Source organism: Agelaius tricolor, unplaced genomic scaffold (genome assembly GCF_023055355.1).
Source record: "Agelaius tricolor isolate 1412-34295 unplaced genomic scaffold, bAgeTri1.0.p SCAF_2, whole genome shotgun sequence".
NCBI lineage: Eukaryota > Metazoa > Chordata > Aves > Passeriformes > Icteridae > Agelaius > Agelaius tricolor.
The window spans coordinates 24783923-24807343 of record NW_027269262.1 but is presented as its reverse complement, the minus strand read 5'-3'; the positions used below and the strand labels follow the sequence as shown (position 1 = coordinate 24807343).

Sequence of the window (23421 nt, the reverse complement as noted above, 5' to 3'; positions counted from 1 at the left end):
GACAGCACTTTGGAGCTGTACGTGCTATTGGTTTCTCTGCATTGTTACACTCGTGGAGGAGGACCCATCTCTTCTTTTTCTGGGTAGAAAAATCAGTGACACAGGATTTAGCTGTTAAATATAAATTAGTTCACAGTCCATGGAGTTTTAGTCTATATCATCCTAGTTATCTGCCTTCTCTTCCACCTGATTAATGGTCAGCCCTCTATTCTATGTCTCTCATTTATGACAATTTATGACCACTTATGTCAGCTCCAGTTTTTCACCTTTTGTAGTAGCATAGTACTCCCAAGTCCCTCTTGTTTCTAACATTACTCCAATCACCAGGAGACACCCTTGGGACATTCAGGCCCATTAGCATCTGTGTTGCTCTCTTCTCTTCCTCTCCTGGGAGCGTTTTGGCAGGCTCTATGAGTTTAAGGATGTGACAAAGCAACAACAGAGGCTGGAAGGTAGATCAGAGAGGGCAGAGACCGACTTAAGCTGTGGGAAGGGACATTCAGGGAAGCAATGGGCTGGGGATGCAGAACTGCCTGTAAATGCTGTGCATGATGGATATGTAACTTTATTGCGTTAGAAGTCCAGCATCTTTCCAGTCCCTGCTTTGGTAGGAATTAAACAAATCCTTCGGAACATGGTAAACTGGGGAAAAATGTGTCATTGCTTCCTTCTAACTCGAATGCTCGTTTTGACAAAAATCGACGTATGACTTCTTAAAAGGGGATTCCGCCTCCGTCAAAGGTACCTATGAAACAGTCCTGCAAGAGCCCTCCGCCCGTGGGAGCAATTCCAAAGCAATCTCCAGATGTCTCTCCCTGCGGCGCCGGGAGGTGCTGCCACCCACCCTGGGGAAGGCAGCGGCGTCCCCGCGGGATCCGGGCAGGGCCGGGGCCGCCGGGGGCGGGTCGGGAGCGGCACACGCCGCGCTCTCCGCCCCACGGCTGCCGTCGGGAGCGGCACCTGCGGCGGCACCGCGCCCCTTCGGGCGGCGAGGGCTCCCGGCCCCACGCAGGCGGAGGCCGGGGCAGGTGGCGCGACCCCGGGGCCATCTCCCGGCGCTGCTGCGGAGGGGCGCGGGGCCGTGGCTGCTTCCACGGTCGCCCGCGAAGGCACCTCCCGCTGCCGCCGCCGCCGCCCCGGGGCGCTTACTCTGGGCGGGCGCCCGCTGCCCTCCCCGGCGAGGAGGAGCGCGGCGGCCGCCCCCGCCTCCGGGGGAGCCGGGCAAGGCATGTGCGTGCGGGGTGGCGCCTTCCGGAGGCGCACCAAGCCCCGGGCGGGCTGCGCGGCGGCCGCGGCATCCCGGCGCTCCGTGCCCATGCCGCCGCCGCCGCCGCCGCGGCTCCTCCTCTCCGCCTCCCGCGCGGGAGCGCGCCCCGCTCCACTCCCCGGCTGCCTCCTGCGGCAGCGGCGGCGGCGGCGGCGGCTCTGAGGGACTTGCGCGGGCTCTGCCCGATGTGGCAAGAAGCGATGATGATGAGGAGGAGACGCCGCTACCTGCTAGAGCGGGCAGAGCAGGCGGGCGGCGGCTGCGGGGCGAGCGGCGAACAGTCCCGCTCCCGGGACTGGCTCTACGAGTCCTACTACTGCATGAGCCAGCAGCACCCGCTCATCGTCTTCCTGCTCCTCATCGTGATGGGCGCCTGCCTGGCTCTGCTCGCCGTCTTCTTCGCCTCCGGGCTGGTAAGAGACGCCCTCTCGGTCCGGGACCCGCTGCATCCCCGGGTTCCCGGGCATCCCGCTGCCGCCGCCCGGCATCCCCGCTCCGGTCGCCCCCTGGCATCGCCGTACCCGGCGCTCGCAGCCGAGGCGGACGGGGCGGGACGGGACGGGGCGGCCGAGAGCCGGTGCTGCGGCTCCTGCGGCGGAAAGTTGGTGGCGGGAGGCGCCGAGGTGGCGGCGGGGCCCGGGGAGCCCCCGCCCGAACTTTGCTGCCCGATATTTAGAGGCGACGCTGGAGCAGCGGCCGCGAGGCTGATGGAGCGAAAACTGAGTCAACAAGCGCATCGAGTTTAATTCACTTAATTCCTTGGCTCCGCTCTCTTCCAACTGGCGGCTTGGCCGTGGTGGCCTTTGTAGTGTCAGGGTTTTAATCGCCGCGCAAAAATGCGGTCGGTACCTGTATCTGAAGTAATATTTTTAGTGTAAGTAAGCGAGGGCTGTGCCTCTCCTTGTGCTAGCCCCCTCCATCCCCTATGAGATCATTTTCTAGCGTTTGACCCATTTTCTCAAGAAAGCTTTTGGTACAGCGCAGCCTTCGGTTTTAAGTAAGTTGAAGTTTGGTTGGTCCGATGTCTTTTCTGCGTGCTCAGTGTGGGGTTTCCAGGCTTTAGGAAAGCCTCACCACAGCAGCAGGTGACAGTCGGTATCAGTTTATCTCCCCTGAAATGGGTGGCGTTTTGCCCTTGCAGAGGAAAAGCTGCAGAGGGCAGTAAAATTCTTGGTCCTTTACGGAGTTTTCCTGCTGTTAATGGTTAGAGGCAGGCTGTTGGCGTTACTGTATACTTCTGAAGTAAATGGCTGTTTGTGTGGTCTCAGACTCTTTTTCCCCTCTCTTAAAAAAAAAAAAAAAAAAAAGGATCTTTTTATGGTCTTCTGGAAAGCTGAATGTTTACTGAATAGAGCTAGTTATCTTTAAAGGCAAGGATGAGCAGGTCGGTATAATCTAATGGATTCTCCTAGAGGCACTGCAGCTAGTGTTTGCTTATCCTGCTTTCTTGACCAAACTTTTGTCTTAAAACCTGCAGGAGCTGCCTGCAGGATTAGCTAAGCTTTGAGTCGATCCGTGGTTTATTTCCTTTTGGTGTCTGTATTAGCTGTATTTTAAGCTTTTTGTTCAACCATTCCTACTAAATAGAAAACAGTTGTAAAAGTGAGGCTAGTAATGGTGATGCTTCATAATTCAGTTGTTTAATGTCCAAAGGTTTAAATTTTGGAGCTCTGTGTGCAAAATACAGGTTTGACCACTTACCTCCTTCTAGTATGTCAGTGTGGGTGCTTGTCCAGCAGGGCTGAAGGGACTGTTGGAAATTGGAATTGGAAGTCTGTCGGGCAGAGCTAACTGTGGATATGTACACTGTACTTGCCCACAGTCAAGGTGGCAGGATTCGGGCTTGACAGTATTTAGTACCAAATTTTGTACTTTTCAGTGGTGGTATGGTCTGCAGTTTGTTTACAAGTTGCATGTGGTTATTTTGGTAATTTCATCTCTTGAGGTAGATCATTCGCAGTAATGAAAGTTACATAAAACTGGACCCAGATGGAAGGACTGCTGAAAGTTATGGAAACAAAACTTTGAGCTGGCTGAATCTTGCCAGGCGTTACTTCTTCAGAAAGACTGACTTTAATAGTTCAGTCTGCATTTGGAATTCCAGACATACCGGAAGAGGGAAAAAAAAGCTTTTAAAACCATTTTCCTGAGCCTTTATCTTCCTGTAACTAACAACTGGATGGGTGAGTGGAGAAAGAGGTGGGCTTCATCCAAGTTTCCAGTCAACAGATGAAAGTAACTTCAGGCAGAGAGAAAGCTTGCCTATATGGACTTCCAGCCACAGGATGCTGGACAAAATCCTTTGGAACCCTGCCCAGAATTTCACCTAAAAGCATTTTATTATAGTCTAGTTTCTGGTTGCATTTGTGATTAAAGTATTCCTGAAGGTTTAGATCTGTTTCTCCTGCTTCTGAATGCAGGATACACATTTTATACAGCTGTGGACTTTTAGTCGTTTTTTTGTGCCTGGTGATATACAAGGGACATGGGGTTAGGAGTATCTGAGCCACAAAATCTGGTATAACTATCCTTATCTTTCATCTTGCACAACTTGTACAGGTGTGATTGTTTTGACAGAAGACCTAATTCTGTAGAGATTCTGTGCAGATCTGTGCTATGCATCTAAAGTTAAGGGAAGTATTTCTTAACAGTTGTTTCCTTTAGATTTTGTACAAAGCAGTTAAGATTTCACTGAAAAAAAATTACTTAAGCCTGTTGTGGAGAAAAAACTCCAGAATGACTCACTATAACACTCAGTTTGGATTTCTTGCTTGTGCTTCATAGAACAGCTTAGAACATGGAATGTGGAATTGGACATTGGTAGGGTGCATATTCATGAAGTGTGAACCATTTCTGTGTTCTAGACTGTCTTTAAAAAAAAACTGGAAACCAGTGGAAGTGAGAGGATGTCTTCCTTCTATTTTAATGTTTTATTTGGTTGTTAAAATATATCACTGTGGTGTCTGAGTTGCCTTTTTTTGTGTTTTTTCATGTGGCAAAGTATTCTTAAGTGTTCCCAAACAAAGCCAGACATACAGGGGATGTATTTTACTTACTCAGCTCTTTCAACCTGTCAGAATACAAGCTATAGCCTTTCTGATTTCAGATGAAAAATTTATGAAAGCTCTTGCAAAATTACAGTAAACAAGATTACTTACAAAGTGTGCCTGGAAATCAGATTACTTTTCTTTCAGACAATGTACTGCTATTATTACTGCAAGAGGTTTCTTGGGAGATTTTGCTTTTGTTTCAGAGAACTATTGTGATTTTGACCTTTGGAATTAAGCACTCTATCTCCTCAAACACTAGATATAAAACTTGAGTCAGCTTGAATGATGACCATTCACAGCTTGTAATTTTAAATAATGTAGTGATAGTATCAACTTTGAATTTCCTGTGCCAGAGTATCCTCTGTATTTCTCTACCTGGCGTGAACTGCAAGCTGGCAAAATGAGATCCGTCATCCATGTTTAGCTGCTGCTTTAATCTATAGAGAGTAAATTATTTTCCCAAACCTGCGAAAGCCTTTCAGGACTTGAAAATGCCAGAGGTCAGCTTCATTTTCTCTCTGACTATTGTGTTGTTCTTTCAGTGTAATATGTATGAAAAACTCATTATTTGCCCATCTCTCCCTTTGTAGTACTAAAAGCTTATGGCCATTTTTAGTGGTGCCTAGAACAGTTTTGTCTCTGGCAGGAGCATGTCTCTTATAACTACAGTTTGCAGGAGATTGAAAAAAAGAGCCATTTTTAAATTCATAGTGTGAAATATGAGAGTATCTGAAATATCTGAAATTGTGATTAATTTCTTACATGATTGAACAAAAACCCTGAAGATAAGGGTGATGCCCAAATTGCACAATTTATTGGAAGGCCATAACTTTCCTTTATCCGTGCATTTTTCTAGACTTAAAGAGTGCCTACTCCATAGATAAAGGCTTCAAAAAGAACCTACACTTCAGGGATATCAAAATCTTTTGGCACTTGTGTTGGAAGTGGGGGAAGACTTAAACCTGTTGGGATCTTCTTTCTGTTCCTTTTCTGAAAACTTAATGGTTCACCAGTCTGCTCCCAGATAGACATGTTTTCTTTGAGGCTGGCCTGTTCCCCTTGCTCAGGACCTGTAAGCCTGCTGTGTGGTGGTAACATTAGCTGCAGCCCTTATCTCCCTCCTGAGTTCTGGCTGCCATGTGTGACCTTGTACAGCTCTTAAGATGCGGTTGCTGGTGTTAGGCTCTGGTGTGTCAGTGCATGTTTCTTGAGGGTGTCCTCAATCAAGTGGGGCATGTGTTGGGCAAAAAGTGCTCCTGCAACGTGGCATGGTGTTGCCTTCCCTCTTCTAAAACACTCTGAGATGGTTCTGGGTCAGCCACCTAAGGGCTGGCTGTGGAGCAGAGGTATTGGTTGCCCCCTCAACCACTTGTTTGAAGTTCCTGAAAAGCTCAGGATCATCCTGGTTGGCTCAGTTTAGATTTGTGAACCTTTTTATGGATTTATAAATTCAAGAAACTAAAAGTTGGCTGCACATCTATTTCACTGACATACCCAAATACCTTCTGTAGCAAAAAGGGGCATAGTCAGTGATTCTTAAAGAGGGAATACAATTAACTAGATGGATGTACCTGCAGCATGGCAGATGTACATTCTGCAGGAGTTGGTTTTCTGGCATCAGACTGACTGAACTTACCATCAGCTGATCCTGCATGGAAGAAGTAGTTGCCTCATTCTGAAGGAGTATGTGAAAACTTTCTGGCTGCCAACCTGGTTGGCAGAGAACTGTTTCTGTGCAAGGAGAATATCAGGAGAGTCCTGTAAGCCTCTTGGGGTTTGAACTGAGGTGTGCCATTTCTTCCCTCTAATTGGTGTTTTTCCTGAAATAAATTCTTGCTGTGTCTGGTAAAAGCTGGACATCATCCAAGCCCTTCCAGATTTCCATGATCAGAATCTCATCTTGAAATGAAGAGGGAAAAGTCTTCTAGGTCCATGTGGAAAGAGTAGTTTTAGCATGTTTCATCATTCTCTAAAAGCATCTGATGTGTACCTCTGGTAATGTTCTCATCTCATCACTTTGCCTCTGAAAAATTCATCCATCCACACCAAAAGGTCACCACACTGACAATGTGATTTTGTATCTGTATTCTTGAGATGCTCTGTTATAACCTAATTGCATGGAATAATACAGGCATACTATAAGACCATTTGTACTCACAATTTTAGGATATCTTTTGAGATCAACCCTATGTAATTTACAGCTTTTTTTTTTTAGTTTGAGAGCACCAACTGTTTTCCCAAAGCCCAAGAATACCCAAGGTCTGAAAATGTTCCTTGGAATCCTTGCAGACTGAAAGTAAGCCAAAGCATCTGGTAACAGTGTTTTCAAACTCCAATATATTCATTCCCCCAAGAAGAAAGCTAAATCACAGGAAAAGTAATGAAGTAAGAAAATCCTCACTAATTGAAAGACAAGCAGAGGTTTTTTGCATGCTTGATGCTATGGTTGTTGTGCTCAGGTGGTATCCTACCTCTCCTTAAACTCTTTCTACCATACTACTGCTACTACCAACATGAGAAGGAATTCAAAATAAACATCATTGTATTTACAATGCCTTTTCTTTCCACAGTTCCAGTTATAATTGACTGTACAGTTCTGCTTTCAAGTCCCCAATTAAAATGTTCCATGAGGAAACCCCATGTTTCTAATTCTTTTTTTCTTATCTCTAGACATATAGCAGTATATTCTTCTAGCTATAGTTGCTGGTTACTTGATACAATCTTAGGATATTGCTATCCCTGCCAGATGTTCCTTCTGATGTTCTCTGAGAGAGACTTTTTAAAGGCAGTATTATCTCTTTAGTCAGGCAGGAAAGGTTGCTGTATCTTCCTGTCTGAAGCAGGAATTGCCTGGCTTTCTGTCTGGTTTCAGTCCTCAGTGCTGCATCAGTCTGGGCTGCTCCTTCTTTCATTCGCTAATGACACTCTATGTCTGTGGTTACTTTTATTGCTGCTAAGAGCTTGTCTCATGTGCCAGTCCCTAACAAGTCTGGAAACAGAGCCATCAAGTTAATGAGGTGCTGGTGGCAACCTCACTTTGTGTGCCTCTGTTTCATCTTTCATATTGAAAAACCTAAATTCTGAACAAGAATTGGATAAAACTATGAATATGGCAATATTGGAAAAATGCTTAGTCTTTAATTGCAATCTTAATAAATTGAAGTTTTATGAATACCTTGGCAATAGAAAACATATTTAATGCCACAAATTGTGACTCAAAATGGTGGATCCACAACTGCTAATCATTCCTGCAGCTGACAGACATGATAAATAACATTCTGACTAGAGCTGTTTACTGATGTGCAATGGGAATAAGACAGATGATGGATTGGGCTCTGATTGTCTGCTGTCTTTATCAGCCTCAAGCCAGGTGTGTGGATTCACAAATCCTGTACTGGCAACTTCATAGTGGATCTGCCAAGGACTTGTCAATACCTGCCTGCCTATCTTCCTTAAATTTTTATAAATTGGTTTCAAGTTCCTTGTTGCAGACAGATATATCCAACCGATTTGTTGGCTCCTACAAAGTATGTTTCTTTGAGCCTTCAAGGGCTCTTCTAGATTAAGGACCTTAGCCAGAGATCACAGTCCCTGCGTTTACACTGTGATGAATAAAACTTCTTGTTATAACAGTAGTGGTCACTGGAGCCTTCCAGGCTGCTCCATGCATGATCCAAACTGATGGACACTTCATACAGATAGGTGTGTTCTGCAAATCTCTTGAGCAGCTGGATATGCTGGGGAGCAAAGTGTAGCTGAGCACCTGTAATGTTTGATTTTGTGCCTATCTCCCCAGTCACAGCTGAGCTGTGATCCCAAATAATTATGTGCTGCCATAGTAGCTTCTGCATATTTCAAAAAGAATTGAATCAGCTCAAGCCACATTGATATGTGATGATGAGAAGATACCAACAGATTAAACTTCTGTTTTGGGGGATCTGGATCCAAAAATAAGTGAATTGGCACAGTTCTGCCCTTTTTTTCCTGGCTTTTTTTTCTTTGAGCATCAAACCTGATGAAAAAACCTAAGACTCAAAACGGCTCAATACATTTTCTTTTCCATATCTTTTCTTTTTATATCTTGAATAAACAACCTTCAGACACTGACCCCAATTCAGGTGATGCTGAAAATTGAAGGGACTATTGCACCATCTCTACGGAGGAGTGTGAGGCTGTGTCTACACTTACTCTCCCAGTTGTCTGTTTTACCAACCTGTATAGAAACATTTTCTTTATCTCTTCTCTAAACAGAACTCTTGTTTTTAGTGGTGCATATATGATACAAAAGCCCCTTGCTGTTTCTGGTGTGACACTGTTTCAGGCTTGTGTCTGGGAGAGGCAGAGGAAATAACCACAAATGATGATGTGTTAATCTGAACATTTTCTTCTTTCACCATCCATGGTTCTAGTTTTGAAGGTTTTCTTACCTGGAAGGTGTGCTCCAGACTGCAGGAGCAATGGCCTCTGGTTGCATATCCCAGAGACCAGCTGGGATGAGAGGTACTCTAGCCCACCTCTCTGTTTCCCAAATAGCTTCTCAGAGCTGCTAAGTAAGGTTTGCAAAAGTAGTTAGAACTTACTTTTTTCTACCTGCCTCCCACAGCTGAATTGTGTGCTGTGGGACCTTCTAAAGACCTTAAATTCTATGGTTGGCACTGGGGATCTGCTCACAGACTGGATTAATGGGATTGCTGTCCTTCAATTCCAGGTAAAATTTCCATATGCCTTTCTCCAATTTGCTAGTACTTTGGTCAGTCTGGCAGGAAAATCCTAGGAAGGCTTGATTCCCCCCAGCTCCTTTTCCAGCAACATTGATTTCAGGCTGAGGACTTGGACACTTTACTTCCTCTGAGAGAAGTGTTAGGAAAACAGATGCTCTTTTACCTTGGCTCAGCACCTGCTTGGTAGTGCTCCTGTTCCTATAGAATTGTTTAGGTTGGAAAGGATCCTTAAAGTCATCAAATCCAGTCATTAATCCAGCACTGCCAGGTCCACCATTAAGCCATGTCCCTAAGTGACACATCTACATGTGTTTTAAATACCTCCAGGAATGATGACTTTAGCACTTCCCTGGGTAGCCTGTTCACCCTTTTGGTGAAGAGATTTTTCCTTATAGGCAATCTAAACCTCCCCTGGTGCAATTTGAGGCCGTTTTCTCTTTTCCTTTTTTTGTTATTGGGTGAAAAAGACCAAGTCCCACCTTGCTCTGCCTTTCAGGTAATTGTAGAAAATATTAAGGTCCCCACTGAACAGTTTTTTCTCCAGGCTAGACAACCCCAGTTCCTTCAGCTGCTCCTCATAAATCACTCGAGTTGCTTCATATACCTTGGCAGGTGGGTGGGTGGATTCTCTTTCCTTGCTGCAGGTACTGTGATGGTCCTTTGTAGCAGCACAGTGGTGTGAGAACTGTCTAGTCTGGTCAAGACCTAGGAGGACATGGACGGGGAGCTTGTCCAGACCAGTAGCTTGTCCTGTAAACCCCACTGGGGATCCCTGTTAACTCATGCCAAAAAATGGCCATAGACTCTCACTGGGGCTTGTTTTCTGCACAAGTGGGCTCTGGGAATTTTTAAACCTGACTGATAGGTGGTGGGATTTTCTAAAGTTGCTTCAAGTAATGTGAAATCTGTTTAACAATAAAACAATTTACCAGATTGGTTTTGCTCTCTTTGATTTTTATTATTTTCTTACCTGTGCTTTAATGAAATAGGGTAACAGTACTTATGAAAAAGCCCTGGCACATTTTGTCGGCAAATACAGACAAAAATGCCTGTATTTGCAGAATCTGGTTTGCTCTATTTCTTATGATTTAGTCTGAAGTTTTACCCCTGAGATGTTATTTGGCAGTTGTATTTTAAATGTAAGTTAACATGTTTGCAACTTTTATTTGAAATTTTATCATAATAGAAATAATAGCCATTGCAGAATGTGGTCCTGGTCATGGAGTCAGAAATGAAATAAGAAATATCTTAGGTTTGAAGTCAGTTGAACTGAGAGACATATGAGAGTGTGGAAAGCATCCTTAGGGGAATAAACTTTAAGAACATTGTTGCGATACTAATAATGGTGTTTAGTATGTAATTGCACAACCTTAGGAAACACTTCAGAAGTAATTACAAAATGACATTAGTGCCTTTCAATATTAAACCTGTTTTTCATGCTACCCTATTATGCCTCTTCATTAAATCTTAGGAATATTTTTGCAAAATGTATTTTTACAAAAAGACCCATTAGAGAGAGGAGCCTAAGTCTACCTTTTTCTTCGTTAAACAGACCCTTAAAATGAGCAGTTTCCTTGTGTGCTGAAGCTCATGTGCTCTCTGGTTCAAATTTTGTTATTCTTACTTTTAAGTGAGTTGCATCTTGACACTTTTTCTTGATTACAGACAGATTCTCAAGTTATTATGTCAGGAGAAAAATGGTGAGGGAAAGCCACCTTTTAGCTTCGATTTAAAAGTGACAGCCAAAATATGTAACTGTCAGTATTAAATAGCTCCAAGAGTCAGATGAGTACTTCTGACTTCTGCAAATCTAAACGCGTATTTCAGACTTCCATGAATCTATATGGGTACAAGAAAGGCCATAATTTCATTTTTAATACATGTTGCAGTGCAGTTAATCTGAAAAATATGTCTTTGATTCTTGTGAAGTATTGTATTATCCATAATGTTTAGCTGATGGAGCTTTTTCAATGACATGTTTTGAGTATATTTAACTAAAAAATATATGTTCTTCCTAAGTGTTTTACTCAATTTATCTTCCATATGTTGTGATTTGTATAAATAGTAGTTGCATTTATTGGAGAGTTTCTTTAAAAGTATTTTTGTAATATAAGGAAGGATTTTGAGAATATCTGAAAAGCAAGCTAAACTGACTTATTAACCCACCATTTTTTAAGAGGAAGTCAGAACCAATGCATGTAGAATAAAGTATGCAAGAAAGATATTTTGATCACTATATTTACATTAAAAATTAATAAATTACATTAGTAGGTTCCAATTACCTCTGGAGCCTGAAATAACTAGTTTCATCAAAGTACAGATTTTTGCTCACTTTTCTGCTTGCTGAATCCCCCCTCTTCTGAAGGGGACGCTTCAGGGAGCACGATGTACTTAACTATCCTTGCTCTCTGGGACATGGTTTATCTTCTGTGGCTGCCAGCTACTGCCATTGAGTAGGACAATTTTACAAGTGCACCCAGGTGAGTGTTGTAGCCACTAGTAATTGGGTTTGACCATCCTGCTTTTCTTACGCTCTTACATGTTTTAAAGTAAAGCTTTTGATAATTGCCAGCCTAAGAGAAGGTTGAGATGCTGCTGGATGACCGAAAGGCATGGCAGTCCTGTTCATATTCCCAGATCCTGTTCCTGGGCCCTCTGAACCCCAGCTTATTAAAAACATAGTTGTATGCACTGGCAGATTTTATCTGATATGTGGTTAACGAGAGGAGAGGACACAAATTGATGGAAAATACACCAAGGGAGAGAAAACTGCTGATGTGGCAAATGAGGATGTGTAAAAAAACATGCACTGTTCAAGTTGAGTGCATGGTGTTTGCACGGGGCATATTTTTAAATATGAAATATACAGGCCCACACATCCTGGTTCTACTAATTACGTTTTTGGCAGGGATAGGTGTCTGTTCTCTGTTCCATGGCATGTGATACAGTAGGAATGGTCAGGAGCTCATGGAGTTCTGGCTACTACACCTTTGCAGGCAGATAGCTCCAGTGGAGCTTGTTCCTTTTGGCTGAGTTGGACACTACTTTTAAACATGAAAAGAGCTGGATTAAAGAACAGTTGTGCTCAGTCCATGCAGAGAAGAGAAACCTTAAAACCAAGTGTTACTCTTTCAGAATCTAGCCACTGTGCTGCAGCTTTGACTATTCTTGAAAACTATCTTTTCTTCCTTTTCATTCATTTGGAAATGTTGATTGGACCAGAATTACGGTGTTCATCATGCATCAAAGTGGCATTGTGATGTTCTCTCTTCTCTATTCTATTTTCCAGTGTTCTACATTTCGGGTTGTTTTTTGACTGCTGGTGAGCATCTAAGTGATGTTTTCATGGGTCTATCTATGATAAACACCAAATATCTCTTAAGTATTAGTAGCCAGCCAAGAGCTTGTTGTCATGTGTATAAAGTTAGGATTGCTCTGTCTGAGGTGCATCTCTGCACATGCATCTCTGCTGAAATTCATCTGCCATTTTCTTGCTCTGTAGTGATTCTTACGAGATCCTTTTGTGTTTCTTTGTAGCTGACCCTCATCTTTGCCAAACTGCTGTTCATCCCTTTTCCAAACTGTTTATGGATATTTTGAACATACGCCATAAGATTCCTGAGTCCTTTGGTACCTTTGTTTGTTACAATTTTTCCTGGTAGATGCCAGACATGCTAGGACTTCCCTTTGTCTTTGAGAGGGATCCCAGGAGAGACTGGCATTCCATCACATGCCTGTCTTTGGATACTGGGGAACTTTGGGGTGCAGGTTACATGCTACTGCAGGTCCACCATTACAGTTTTAGCTCTTTCTTCTTTGAGTCTTATTGGCCCTTTCTGGTGAATCCTGACTGCTTGTGGTGATTTTTTTATTTATGTTCCATGTTTTTGCTTTTGTCTGTAATGCCTTACACTAATGCTTCAATTTGAAACAGACTTTCTGATTTATTCCTCCTGCATAGATTATTTTGGAATGAGAATTATCCCACAATGGGTGCAGATAAAAAAAAAAAAACAAAACCAAAAACAAACAACCAAAATGCCTTCTGCTACAGTCTGTTCTCCTCTAGTTGTTCTTTTTAATACCTGCCTAATCTGTTTGTTTGGAAGTTCTTTAGCAGGATGCCATGACTCCTGATTATATTTCAAAAAGAATTCACTATTTATTTGTATACTCTTAAAAATAATTTCTCAAGCAAGTTCTTTTCTTGGCCTGCATTACTGAGTCTTTATATTAATTAAGCCTTTATATTAAATCCTTTTTTATTATCCCCTTTCAGGTTGTTGTGTTGTTTTTTATGTTTGTTTTTTTTCCTCTACAGAAGATAAATTTTAGAAGCTTCCTTACTTGGATGTTGAGACATTCTGGTTGTATTTTGGTCTTTCTCAAGTTGTTTAGGGGAATTGATTAGCTTTTGCCCTATGCCTCTGAGTTTTATAGTGTCTTCAGGCTACCTACAAAGATTTTAATCTGTAAGCTTATAGCTCCCCCTTTCAATTTTAGTGTTTAGGTTTTGTTTTTCATTTGTTTTCTTAACAAGCTTTGTCATTGTTATAAAGAAGCCCCTCAATAGCAATATTTTGTGGACCAGGTTCTTGCCATTTCTTGAGACCAGACTGATGTCAAGATTGTTTTGTCTTTCTTTGTATGGGCGGGTTTGTCTGTGTACTTGTTTGTTTTGTTTTTCAGCAGTGCATGAGACACAGACTGTGGTCTCAGCTTCCATCTGCTGTTGTGATGCTTAGCAAGTCCATCTGGGAATCACTAAAGTATCCCTTGATCTGCTGTGTTTTCTTCTTTGACAGCCTTCCTTATATCTGCATGATAACTAGTCCTCCACGTAATTTATTTTTATGAGGCTTTGCTGTTCAGTCTCTTTTTTTTGGTTCATAGCCACTTTATACTATTTGTTAATTCTCTTAGACTGTTAATACAGGCCTTTCTTCAGTCCCTGGTGAACAGTATGGCTTTCAGTCTTTTCCTACTTCTTCATTATTCTGCTGATGATTTTTTACACCAAGTTTTCAGGAAGAGTATTGTGTAAATAATGCTTCAACAACAGGCATTTTTGTTCTTCCATCTAGCTTCCTAGGCTTGTAGAGAAAAGTGTATCCTTTCATATGGTGTCATATTGCTCTGCCAGATTTTAAAAAGAGAGTCTGTTCTGCCTTTCCTTTGCTGAAACCTTCTTAGCTGAGTTTAATCAACTTCTGTCCTTTAGTTGAGACTCACTGGTCTCCTTGACATTACTGCTTCTCTTAAACCGTGTACTCTGTTTCTGTAACAATCAATATATAACATTTAATTTGAATGTTTTCCCATGATGCTGGAAGTGCCAGAAAACTCATTCTTATCTTTTCTTTGTTAAGCTCAGTTGCCTTCTAGAGAAAAGATCTCTATTTCCCAAACATCCTGGTTTCTTTGATTTCCCTTTTGAGTACATTTTCTTAGCTGCTTATTGAACTTTTGCTTGCCAACCACTTGGATTGGTTTTTTTGGGTTTTTTTGGGTTTTTTGGTTTGTTTTGGTTTCTTGCCTGTTTGTTTGTTTGTATTTTTGTTTTGGATTTTGTTTGTTTTGGTTTTTTTTTCTTAGTGTTGTTTTTTTTTTTTTTTTATCATTTCCGGGAGTGCTACAACTGTTCTCTGCTTCTTCACTAGCAACAAATATTTTATCTCCAGAAGTTTTCTTCCAACTTCTTATGTTACTGTTATCTGCACAGCATCCATGGCACCTCCAAAGAACCTTTCCAAAGCCTCTGTGGGGTCTGATGTTTTTTGCATTAAGCAGAGAAGTCTGATCTCTGGTATGACTTTGTGCTCCTGATAATCATTGCTACAACACCGAAGCAGGCGAGGTTCACTTGTAGCTATCAGGCAAACTTGGAAAAATCTGGATGCTATCATTTTCTACTGACTGATTGAGAAGATTAATAATATCTTTATGTGACTGGACTTACTAAAAAAAAAAAAAAAAACAAACCACTGGCCAAAAGTGCTTGGCTTGGTAGTCAGGCATGCGTGTGGTCAGATGGGTGTTCACGTGTTCACAAGATGTGCAGGGTTGGTCACTGTATTGTCACTGTTAGTCCTGTGTGCTCACAGGGACATTGCCTGTAATGCCAGAGAACAGCCCTTGTTGGATTGCAGCAGAAGGGCTGCACTGTTGCAAAACTGTACTCTTCTCTTATGGGGAACACATTTGCAGCACACATGGTTCATGGCTTTCAAGCCTGGGGAAACGCTTCAGGTGGCCAGAATGTCATGTGAAGGGTTTGGATGAAATCTTGCTGCTCCAATTATGTTCCCATGTACTAGTGAGTACAGAATGGTGTAGAGTGGGGCCATGGATGCAGAACTGTTTCTCATGGTTGCACACAACATCACACAGCAGCGGGGCAGCTGTAATGCCACATGGTCCATGTGATGTGCAAATGGCTGGGCTGACATTCATCTGGTGTGGAGTCAGAGATCTCTGTGTGCTAACAGCAAGTGTAGACTGCACATCAGACTCATTAATAGACAGAACTGAATTTCTCAAGACAACAGACATCATGAAACAACTGGTTTTGGGACTGATGCTGTTACCATTGATCGGCTAAGCCAGATGGTGAGCGTTGAATCAAAGAGAAGAAAAATTCAGACATGCAGTTGCATAGGGCCTTAGTGAAAATGAAAAGCTTCATTGACACGAACTTCAAGACAGTTTGATTAAAATATACAGGTCAGTTAATTTTCTGCTAATGTCCTTGAATACACTGCACAAAACTCAATGTAAGATTAAAAAAAATACAACAACAAAAACAAACACAAAATCAAACAAACAAACAAAAAAACCCCCAAAAACCCCACATAAGAAACCTTCTTATGTGGCAGGCAGCTAAGCAAGAAGAAGAAGCAAAGTTTTATATTATGAAAGATAAATGCTGGGCACAAAAGGCAGAGGAGTCTTACTGAGTTGTGGATCCAGAAAACATCGTGTGGTATTGGAAATAGCATCTGGCCTTAAAGACACGGCACAGGTTCTGAAGTGGAGATGGAATAGTAATACTAATGGAATTGATGGAAAAGAAACCTTGGACTGCTGGCAAAAACTTTTCAGTTGATGTGCTAAATGATGAAATCCTAGATGAAACTGTACAGCTACTTGGCCAGGAGCAGGGCACGGCACCTCTTAATAAAATGGAGATTTTTTCCAGCTGTCTAGCAGATGGCACACAGTGCAGTTAGCTGTAAGCAAATTCACTGAAATATAAAACTGTAGGAGAAGGGCCACAAGTAGCCAGAAGAATTTTGCAGATATTGTAGAGAAATATTTTTTTGGAGAATTCGAGAATTTAAATGCTGTCCAGTTTTACAAAGAGAAGGAAGATTATGTCTTCTGAAAATCATTGTCTCAAGTTCTGGAAAAAGTTTTACAGGAAAAATGGGCAGTTTTTGCTGCAGAGACAACTCAACAGATTCTTTCAGTCAGTCCTGCTAAAGGAAGATGTTTGATTGAGAGGTCAGCAAACTGGTAATCCTTGAGCCCTGTAACATTTCTTCTAACACTCAACATTTTTGAAAATGCATGAAATTAAAGATACTGAAAATTGAATAGATGTATGAAACAAAAAAGTAAATCAATGTCTGAAGAACATTAATCATTTGGTTTTATGTTTACATTTAGAGTGTGTTTCATTGATCTCAGCAAAAAGGGATTTTAGTAGGAGTTTAATGTAGTAAATGGTTTGAGTTAATTCAAAGCATGTGAAATTTCAGATCCCAGAAGGAGTCCTCTGTATATAGACTACTGGTGAATTCCATGAAACAAAAAGAGTAAAGAAAAAGTGTCAAAAGAATGAGGGACCATGTGAAAAGATTTTATGCTAAAACTGGCATTTTGACTGCTTAGTTGTTCATTTTTATGGATTGTTTCATCTGACTATGGTTTTATATATAACAGTGAAGTGCTCTACAGCAGCTTTGCTGTTTAAAATTAAACTGAGGGCATGACATTATCTGGGAAAGATCAGGATGTAGATTGAGAGAAGGTTGTAGGTTTTGCAAAGATGATTGAAAGTGACTTTGGATTTTACTGGCGATAACAAGATTATCACAGTTTGGAAGAATTTGTGGGGGTTGAAAAATTTCTAACAGTAGACTTTTTAATTTCTTCAGTAATTAAAAGCCAGCAAGACAGAAGACACTCAGGGAGACAGAACTGTCAGGTAAGATCCATCTATTGCAGGCTTAGCCATTATGTTCAAAAGTGTCATGCTGATACTTTAATTCCATTACCTCTGGTGTATTTTAATTTCTGAGACTAGCAGGAAAAAAAAAACAACAAAGTGTTTGGGTTTGTTTTTTTTCTTCTCCCCTACGTCTTTGGGAAGTGGTTAAGGTTACAGAACAGCTAACCTTTAGGATTCTGCCACACCCAACTTGCTAAATACACTGATAATTGCAAAAATTGATCGGGAGGCTGCAAGTTCTAAATGTCCTGCTCCTAAAGTTACAATTCTATAGAGATTTAGTTCCTCTGAAGTAACAGAAAAATATTGTTCAATGTAGTTTCCAAAATAAACCTCTGCCTTACAGGGCCTGCTTTGCTTGAGCTGACATTAGCTTGTATTTTAAAGGCAGGATTGTGAAAATCCCCCTGTACACATTGAGGCTTTCTGTAAAGGATACAAATTATTATAAAGTTTTATTTTATCATATATTTTATAAATTGCCTAACGTGTACACTATTCAGTCTTTAAATTTAACTTTTACTTCAGAATTTGTTCAGGGTGTGGTTGTGATGCAAGCAGCTTGTGACAGCAGAATGATGTTTCCCTGTATCAGCTCAGGGAGGTCACCTGTGCTCAGGAGCTGATACTGTGTGGTCTACTTTTTTTTTTTTTCTTTGCATACATTTCAATCAAAATGGAAGTTTGTGTAGTAGGCAACCACAGAAGGAGAGAAAGCAGAAGTAAAATTTTAGATTTAGTAATCAAAATAGTTCAGCTATGTGCTGAGATCAGTGTATGCATTAAAAAAGGAAATTGAGTAGCTGTTGATTTGGAACAAGCATTTTGTTGGATTGATCTAATTATAGAATACATATAAATATATGTAGCTGCATGAGCATACGTGTGCTCTAAACAGACATCTAAACATTGTTGATCTGTTATGAAGCCAAATCCTCCCAGAAAGTACAGCAGTTTTATTACTTTTTTACTGGTGTGGAGAAACATGGAGTTGAAATGCATCTGGATTTTCTTACTAATATGCTTGTAGCAGGATCCTTATCGCTGAAATGCTAATTTTCCATCATTCAAATACGTGGTTTTCCACAGTCTGGGCTTACTTCAGGAATATGTGGTTTCCTTTGGTGCTGTGACTTGGGCTGTGTGACAGATGGTGCAAGGAAGTTGATGTTGTCCTGTTGCCTGTGATACCTGTCTCTTGCAACAAGAGTTTGGCAATCCCACCTGGTTGAAGTTAAATGCTTTTGGTGTTAACTGAGCTGACATTGGTTGTGCCACTTACTAAATCAATTAACTGAAACAAGTGTCTGAGATGGGCTTGATTAAAAATCACAACATTTAGATAAATAAATCAGCAGTTTTTCCTACTAGTAGGTAGATTTTATATTTTTACTCTTACTGTGCAGCTCTGTACTCTTGCAGTTACTTACCCCTATGCCTAAATTTAAGGCCATAATTTTGTTTTCAGTTTGACTACCCAAGAGCTTCAAAGCCTTTGTGTGTGTATTTGATATTTGGAAGCTTAGCATTTGCATTTCAGAGTTAGCATCACCATGTAAAATTTCCTGACACTTCTTTTGCTTATACCGTGACTGTCCGTGTTGCAATAAAATTGCTTAAATGTATGACTTGATAAATTTAAAAGGGAATTAAAAATAAGAAGAGTTGAAAGATGAGCTGACTTTTGCCAGGCAGGGCAGGGTATATTGTGGCATTTCCCTTGGTTTCAGCTGGCCAGGGTGGTGGGTGCTCCTCAGCTGGAGCTGGGAGCCAGCTGGGTGTCCCAGTCTGCAGTGCACACGCAGGCAGAGCTGCAAGGAAAATGAAGAAATGGGAACAGCAAAGGGCACCAGATTTTTACAGTGTCTCTAGATATCAAGCTGTAAAATTTACTAGATCAGGATAAAAAACCCAAACAAAACGAAAGAAACCACCTGCTTATGGTATTTGTAAATGTTTGTAAATTTACAAATTTATTTGTAAATTTTACAAATTTAGAACTTGGAAATTTACAAAATAAAATTTAAAAATTTAAAATTTGTATGTAAAGGTAAATTTTTAAAATTTACAGATTTATTTGTAAATTTTTAGTTTTTATTTAATTAAAGCAAATCTTTTATACATAAGAAAGGAAAAAAAGTCATATTCAGATACCTTTAAGTTATGTATGTATTTATGTTGAAAACCTATCAATAAACAAGACTTAATAGGGCACTAAGGAAGCAACTATAAATAAGAGAAAAAGAAATGTTACTTTGTGCTTAGATGTCTTAAAAATCTTCCAATAAGTACTTTCAGATTCTCTTCAAGATTTCACCATGAAAAATGAATCTGAGGCTTTTCTGCATAAAGTCTGTGGTTACTGTTGCAGCAGTAGCATTTGGAGCCTGCTTTTGGGGAATCCTTGTTGCTGTAAATGAGGCTGTTAGAATTCATAACAGCTGGGGAATGACTAAAGATCCTGTGACTGTACTTTGATATAGTGCTGTTGTATTTCAACCAGGTGTACTTTTGAGCATGTACAGCAATAGAAAATCTAATATTTATTTTCTTTTAAAGCAACCGTCATTAGATCATTTAAAGATGTTAGTGTAGTAGCTTCCAAGTAAGCTCTGTATATAAATTTAAATATTGAATATTCTGAATCTTACTTCACATTATATTATAGTCCTTGCTCTGGATGTTGTTTGTACATTTCAAAGTAAGCAGTTGCTAGGAGCAAATGTATATTTGTAATCTAGAGTCTTTACTTCCAGATAAATACTTTAAGGAGAATCAAAACATGTAGTACCTTTCAACTATCACTGTGAAAAAGGCTTTTATAGAGCTGTGGACGTAGTTGATTTGTGAGGCATTTTGACAGCTGCATTGTTTGGGGTGATTTACAGTTTTCTCAACTTGCTTCAAATAGTATTAAATCATAGAGTGCTTTGGGTTAGAAGGGACCTCGAAGATCACCTAGTGCCAACCTTCTTGCCATGGGCAGGCATACCTTCCATTAAAAAAGGCTGCTCAAAGCCCCACCCAACCTGTCTTGTATCACTTGGAGAAGGGAATTATCATCAGTGCATTGCAGGAACCTCCTGGGTTGCTCATGCCCTGCTTTGTTGCCCCTTCAGCAGGTGTTGGGGTGGCTGAAGTTCCTCATGAGGACCAAGACTTAATGAACACAAGGCTGTTCCTGTCTAGAGAGGGTCTCATCTTCTCAGTCTTCCTGGTTGGAGGATCTGTAGCAGACCCCCACTGTAATGTTGCTCTCCCTTTAACCTGCTCTCTGCTCTTCCTTTAACCCAACCTGTAAACCCCTCAGCTCCTCATCCATCACCCGTCAGGGGTTGCTCCATGCATTCTTACTGGTCATTGACGTAGAGGACACACCCCTCCTTGTGTCCCCTCCCCTCTCCTTCCTGAAGAGCCAGTATCCTTCCCTTCCAACACTACCATCGTGGGAACCATCGCACCACATCTGTGTGACAAGGTCCTAGGTGCACATCTCTTGTTTACTGCCCATGCCCCCAAAGCCAACATACTGGCTAGAGTGGCTGGAATTCCTTTTTCTGCACACTTGCAATCCCCTTTCGGACTCAGAGCATCTCTTTCTGATATTGGCATCAAACTTGGAGCGGCATGAATTGAGGTTCTGTTCCCCTGGGAACTTTCATTTTGTGAGGATTGGTGAAAAAACAACTTGCATTCCAGAGTGCCATCACCCTCTGCAATCCATCTTGGTATTGCTCAGACTGCTCCTGGCTGTGTCACTGGTGCCCTTGTGAAGCTACAAGGGCAGTGGGCAGGAGAGGGCTGTGTGAGGCTTGGGAGTGTCTTGGTGCCATCCCTGCTGTGAGCCCCCAGTAAGCAGCACAGCTCTCAGGGTGTGTCAGAGGCAGATCTCCGTGCCTCTCACAGCAGGGTCCCTGCTGCTGTCACTGTCACCTTCCTGTGGTTGCGTTGGCCCTTACAGAGCAGATCGGGCTGCCTGCTTCAGCTCCAGCACCTCTCCTGATGGGGTGGGTCTTTTCAGTCTGCAGAGCAGAGAAGAGGTTCTGCAGGGGCATGTCAGGCATCAGGGGAAGTTTCTTTCTCCTGTACATTGATGCTCTTGCAAGCTTCTGTTCTTCTGCATTTTGCTCCTCTCTGTTCTGTGTGTGCCAGCAGTGGAGTTGTTGGATGGTTGGCCGTGGGCTGTGGGTCCACTGCAGACTGAGCTTGGAACCAGCTTTCCAACTCGGCCCCCCTCATGCTGCACAGACTTCTCACAGCCTGCTGCAACTCAAAGTAGATAACAGAAGTGTTGTGCTATTGTGGTTAGTAATTACAGTAGTAGTTAAAAGGTTGATGCTCCATAAAACAGCTTCTTACCATGAAAGAAAGTCTATTTTGAATTTAACTAACTTTAGATACCCAGTTGTGTCTTTCTGCCATCTCCATGTACAATAAGTTTAGAGTATGCTATTCATGTCTTTAATTACATTTGTTTTTAACTTCCTTTTTATTTTCCTCTGTTTTCAGGAAGTTGAAGACCATGTGGCATTTTTAATAACTGTTCCAACAGCCCTAGCAATTTTTTTTGCTATATTTATCCTTGTCTGCGTAGAACCTGTCTTTAAGAAGCTGCTTCGTATATTTTCTCTGGTGGTCTGGGTATGTCTTGTTGCCATGGGATATCTCTTTATGTGTTTTGGAGGAATCATCTGTCCCTGGGACCAGGTAAGACTGTCATTATTACTAATTTTACTTCCATTGGGTACATTTCCAAGAACCCTTCTATACAAAAGCATTCACGTTTGTTTTTGTGGGACATCTTACAAAATGTTTTTGTGACTAAGTGGTTGCATGCTGAGACTCCCTCAATCTGCTTTATAAATACCAGAGGTGTGCATAATTAAAATACTAGGAAATACTAGAAGAATTTTGCTGTTATATTTTTAAGCTCTTTTAAGGATGAGTACTTGATTCCAATCACCAGCTTCTTTGTAGAGTGAATATTTGATTCTAGTGACCAGTTAACATAGTAGAAATGCTAGTTTTGTTCAACACTGCTTATTGCTCTTTTCCAGTTTAAAATGTTTGGGGTCTCAGTGTAGGCTTTCTGTGGTCCACAAGGTGTTCTCTAACAACGCATGAGAAAAAGGACTGGGAGTCTCCTTACTTGTCTAGAGAAATGGATGAGTAGAGAAGAAGTGAAGTGCCCATCACATTTTTTAAATTTTGTAATGAAGAAAAAGCAAAATATAATTGCAGCCTAATAGCAGCACTTTTGAAACATCAATAAATGATGTGCAATATCCAGCACTGCGGCTGATCGATTCTTCTGAGTTCTGTCACATTATTTTCTTTTCTCCAAACAGCTCTACATGGGAATATGGCTCATATAATATTTTTATAACTCTTCAAAGGATGGAAAAAAGTCTTTTAAACATATAAATATGTCTTCTGAAGATTTCATGCTGATTCTATGAGTTTAGATTTAAATTGTGTTACTCTCTCCAGAAGGCCCTCTAGGTCCTTGAGACAGACTTGGAATACATTCTCTGACTTTTTATTCAGATTTTGCAAAGACTTGGGCAAATACTGAACTTTAAGTAGTTCCTTTAAACTCTTAAATATAAATTTATAAATATAAATTTTTTAAATTACTGGTGCATGCTGGTAATATTTTGGAGCCCTTTGCGGGTGACTTTTTATTTTCATTTTCTTGGAAGGTTCTGGGATTAATTTTCTAAGAAACCTCCTACCTGGTTTGGGGTTTTTTAGGTTTTATATCTTTTCAATAGTTTAAACTACCAAACCAGGTCACACTTGCATATAATAAAAACATCAGAACATGAAATACTTTTCTTTAGATATGGATTTCACCCTGGGAGTACTTCTGTCTTTGGGATATCTCACCTAGGTAATTCACGAGGTCTTACTTTTTTCATTTGTTTTCACTGGCATTTGTGTCATGTTGTGCTAGAATATTTCAGACTTTCAATCTTAGATGTAAATATTTAGTTAGTCATATTATTTATTCATTGAAAATGATACTAAATTTAGTTTTGGTATTTGAAAGCTGGGATAATGATTTTCAAAAGCACATGACTGAAAGATATCTAAGAGGGATACTGATGTCTCAGTCCCGGGGTTGTGTTTAGCCTGTGATGATTTGTC

General features: G+C 41.2%; 1 protein-coding gene across 2 annotated transcripts in view; it reads left to right on the top strand.

Moving 5' to 3' along the window:
* Positions 1-1252: 1252 nt before the first annotated feature.
* Positions 1253-23421, top strand: part of ADCY2 (adenylate cyclase 2) — a 203965-nt gene continuing 181796 nt past the window's right edge. The window contains exons 1-2 of one of the 2 annotated variants that reach the window (XM_071454599.1): positions 1253-1680; positions 21781-21978. In XM_071454599.1, the coding sequence (XP_071310700.1) occupies positions 1453-1680; positions 21781-21978 (426 nt within the window). In that variant the 5' untranslated portion in view covers positions 1253-1452. The remainder of the gene's footprint in view (positions 1681-21780; positions 21979-23421) is intronic. The other variant, XM_071454607.1, reaches the window with a different exon arrangement.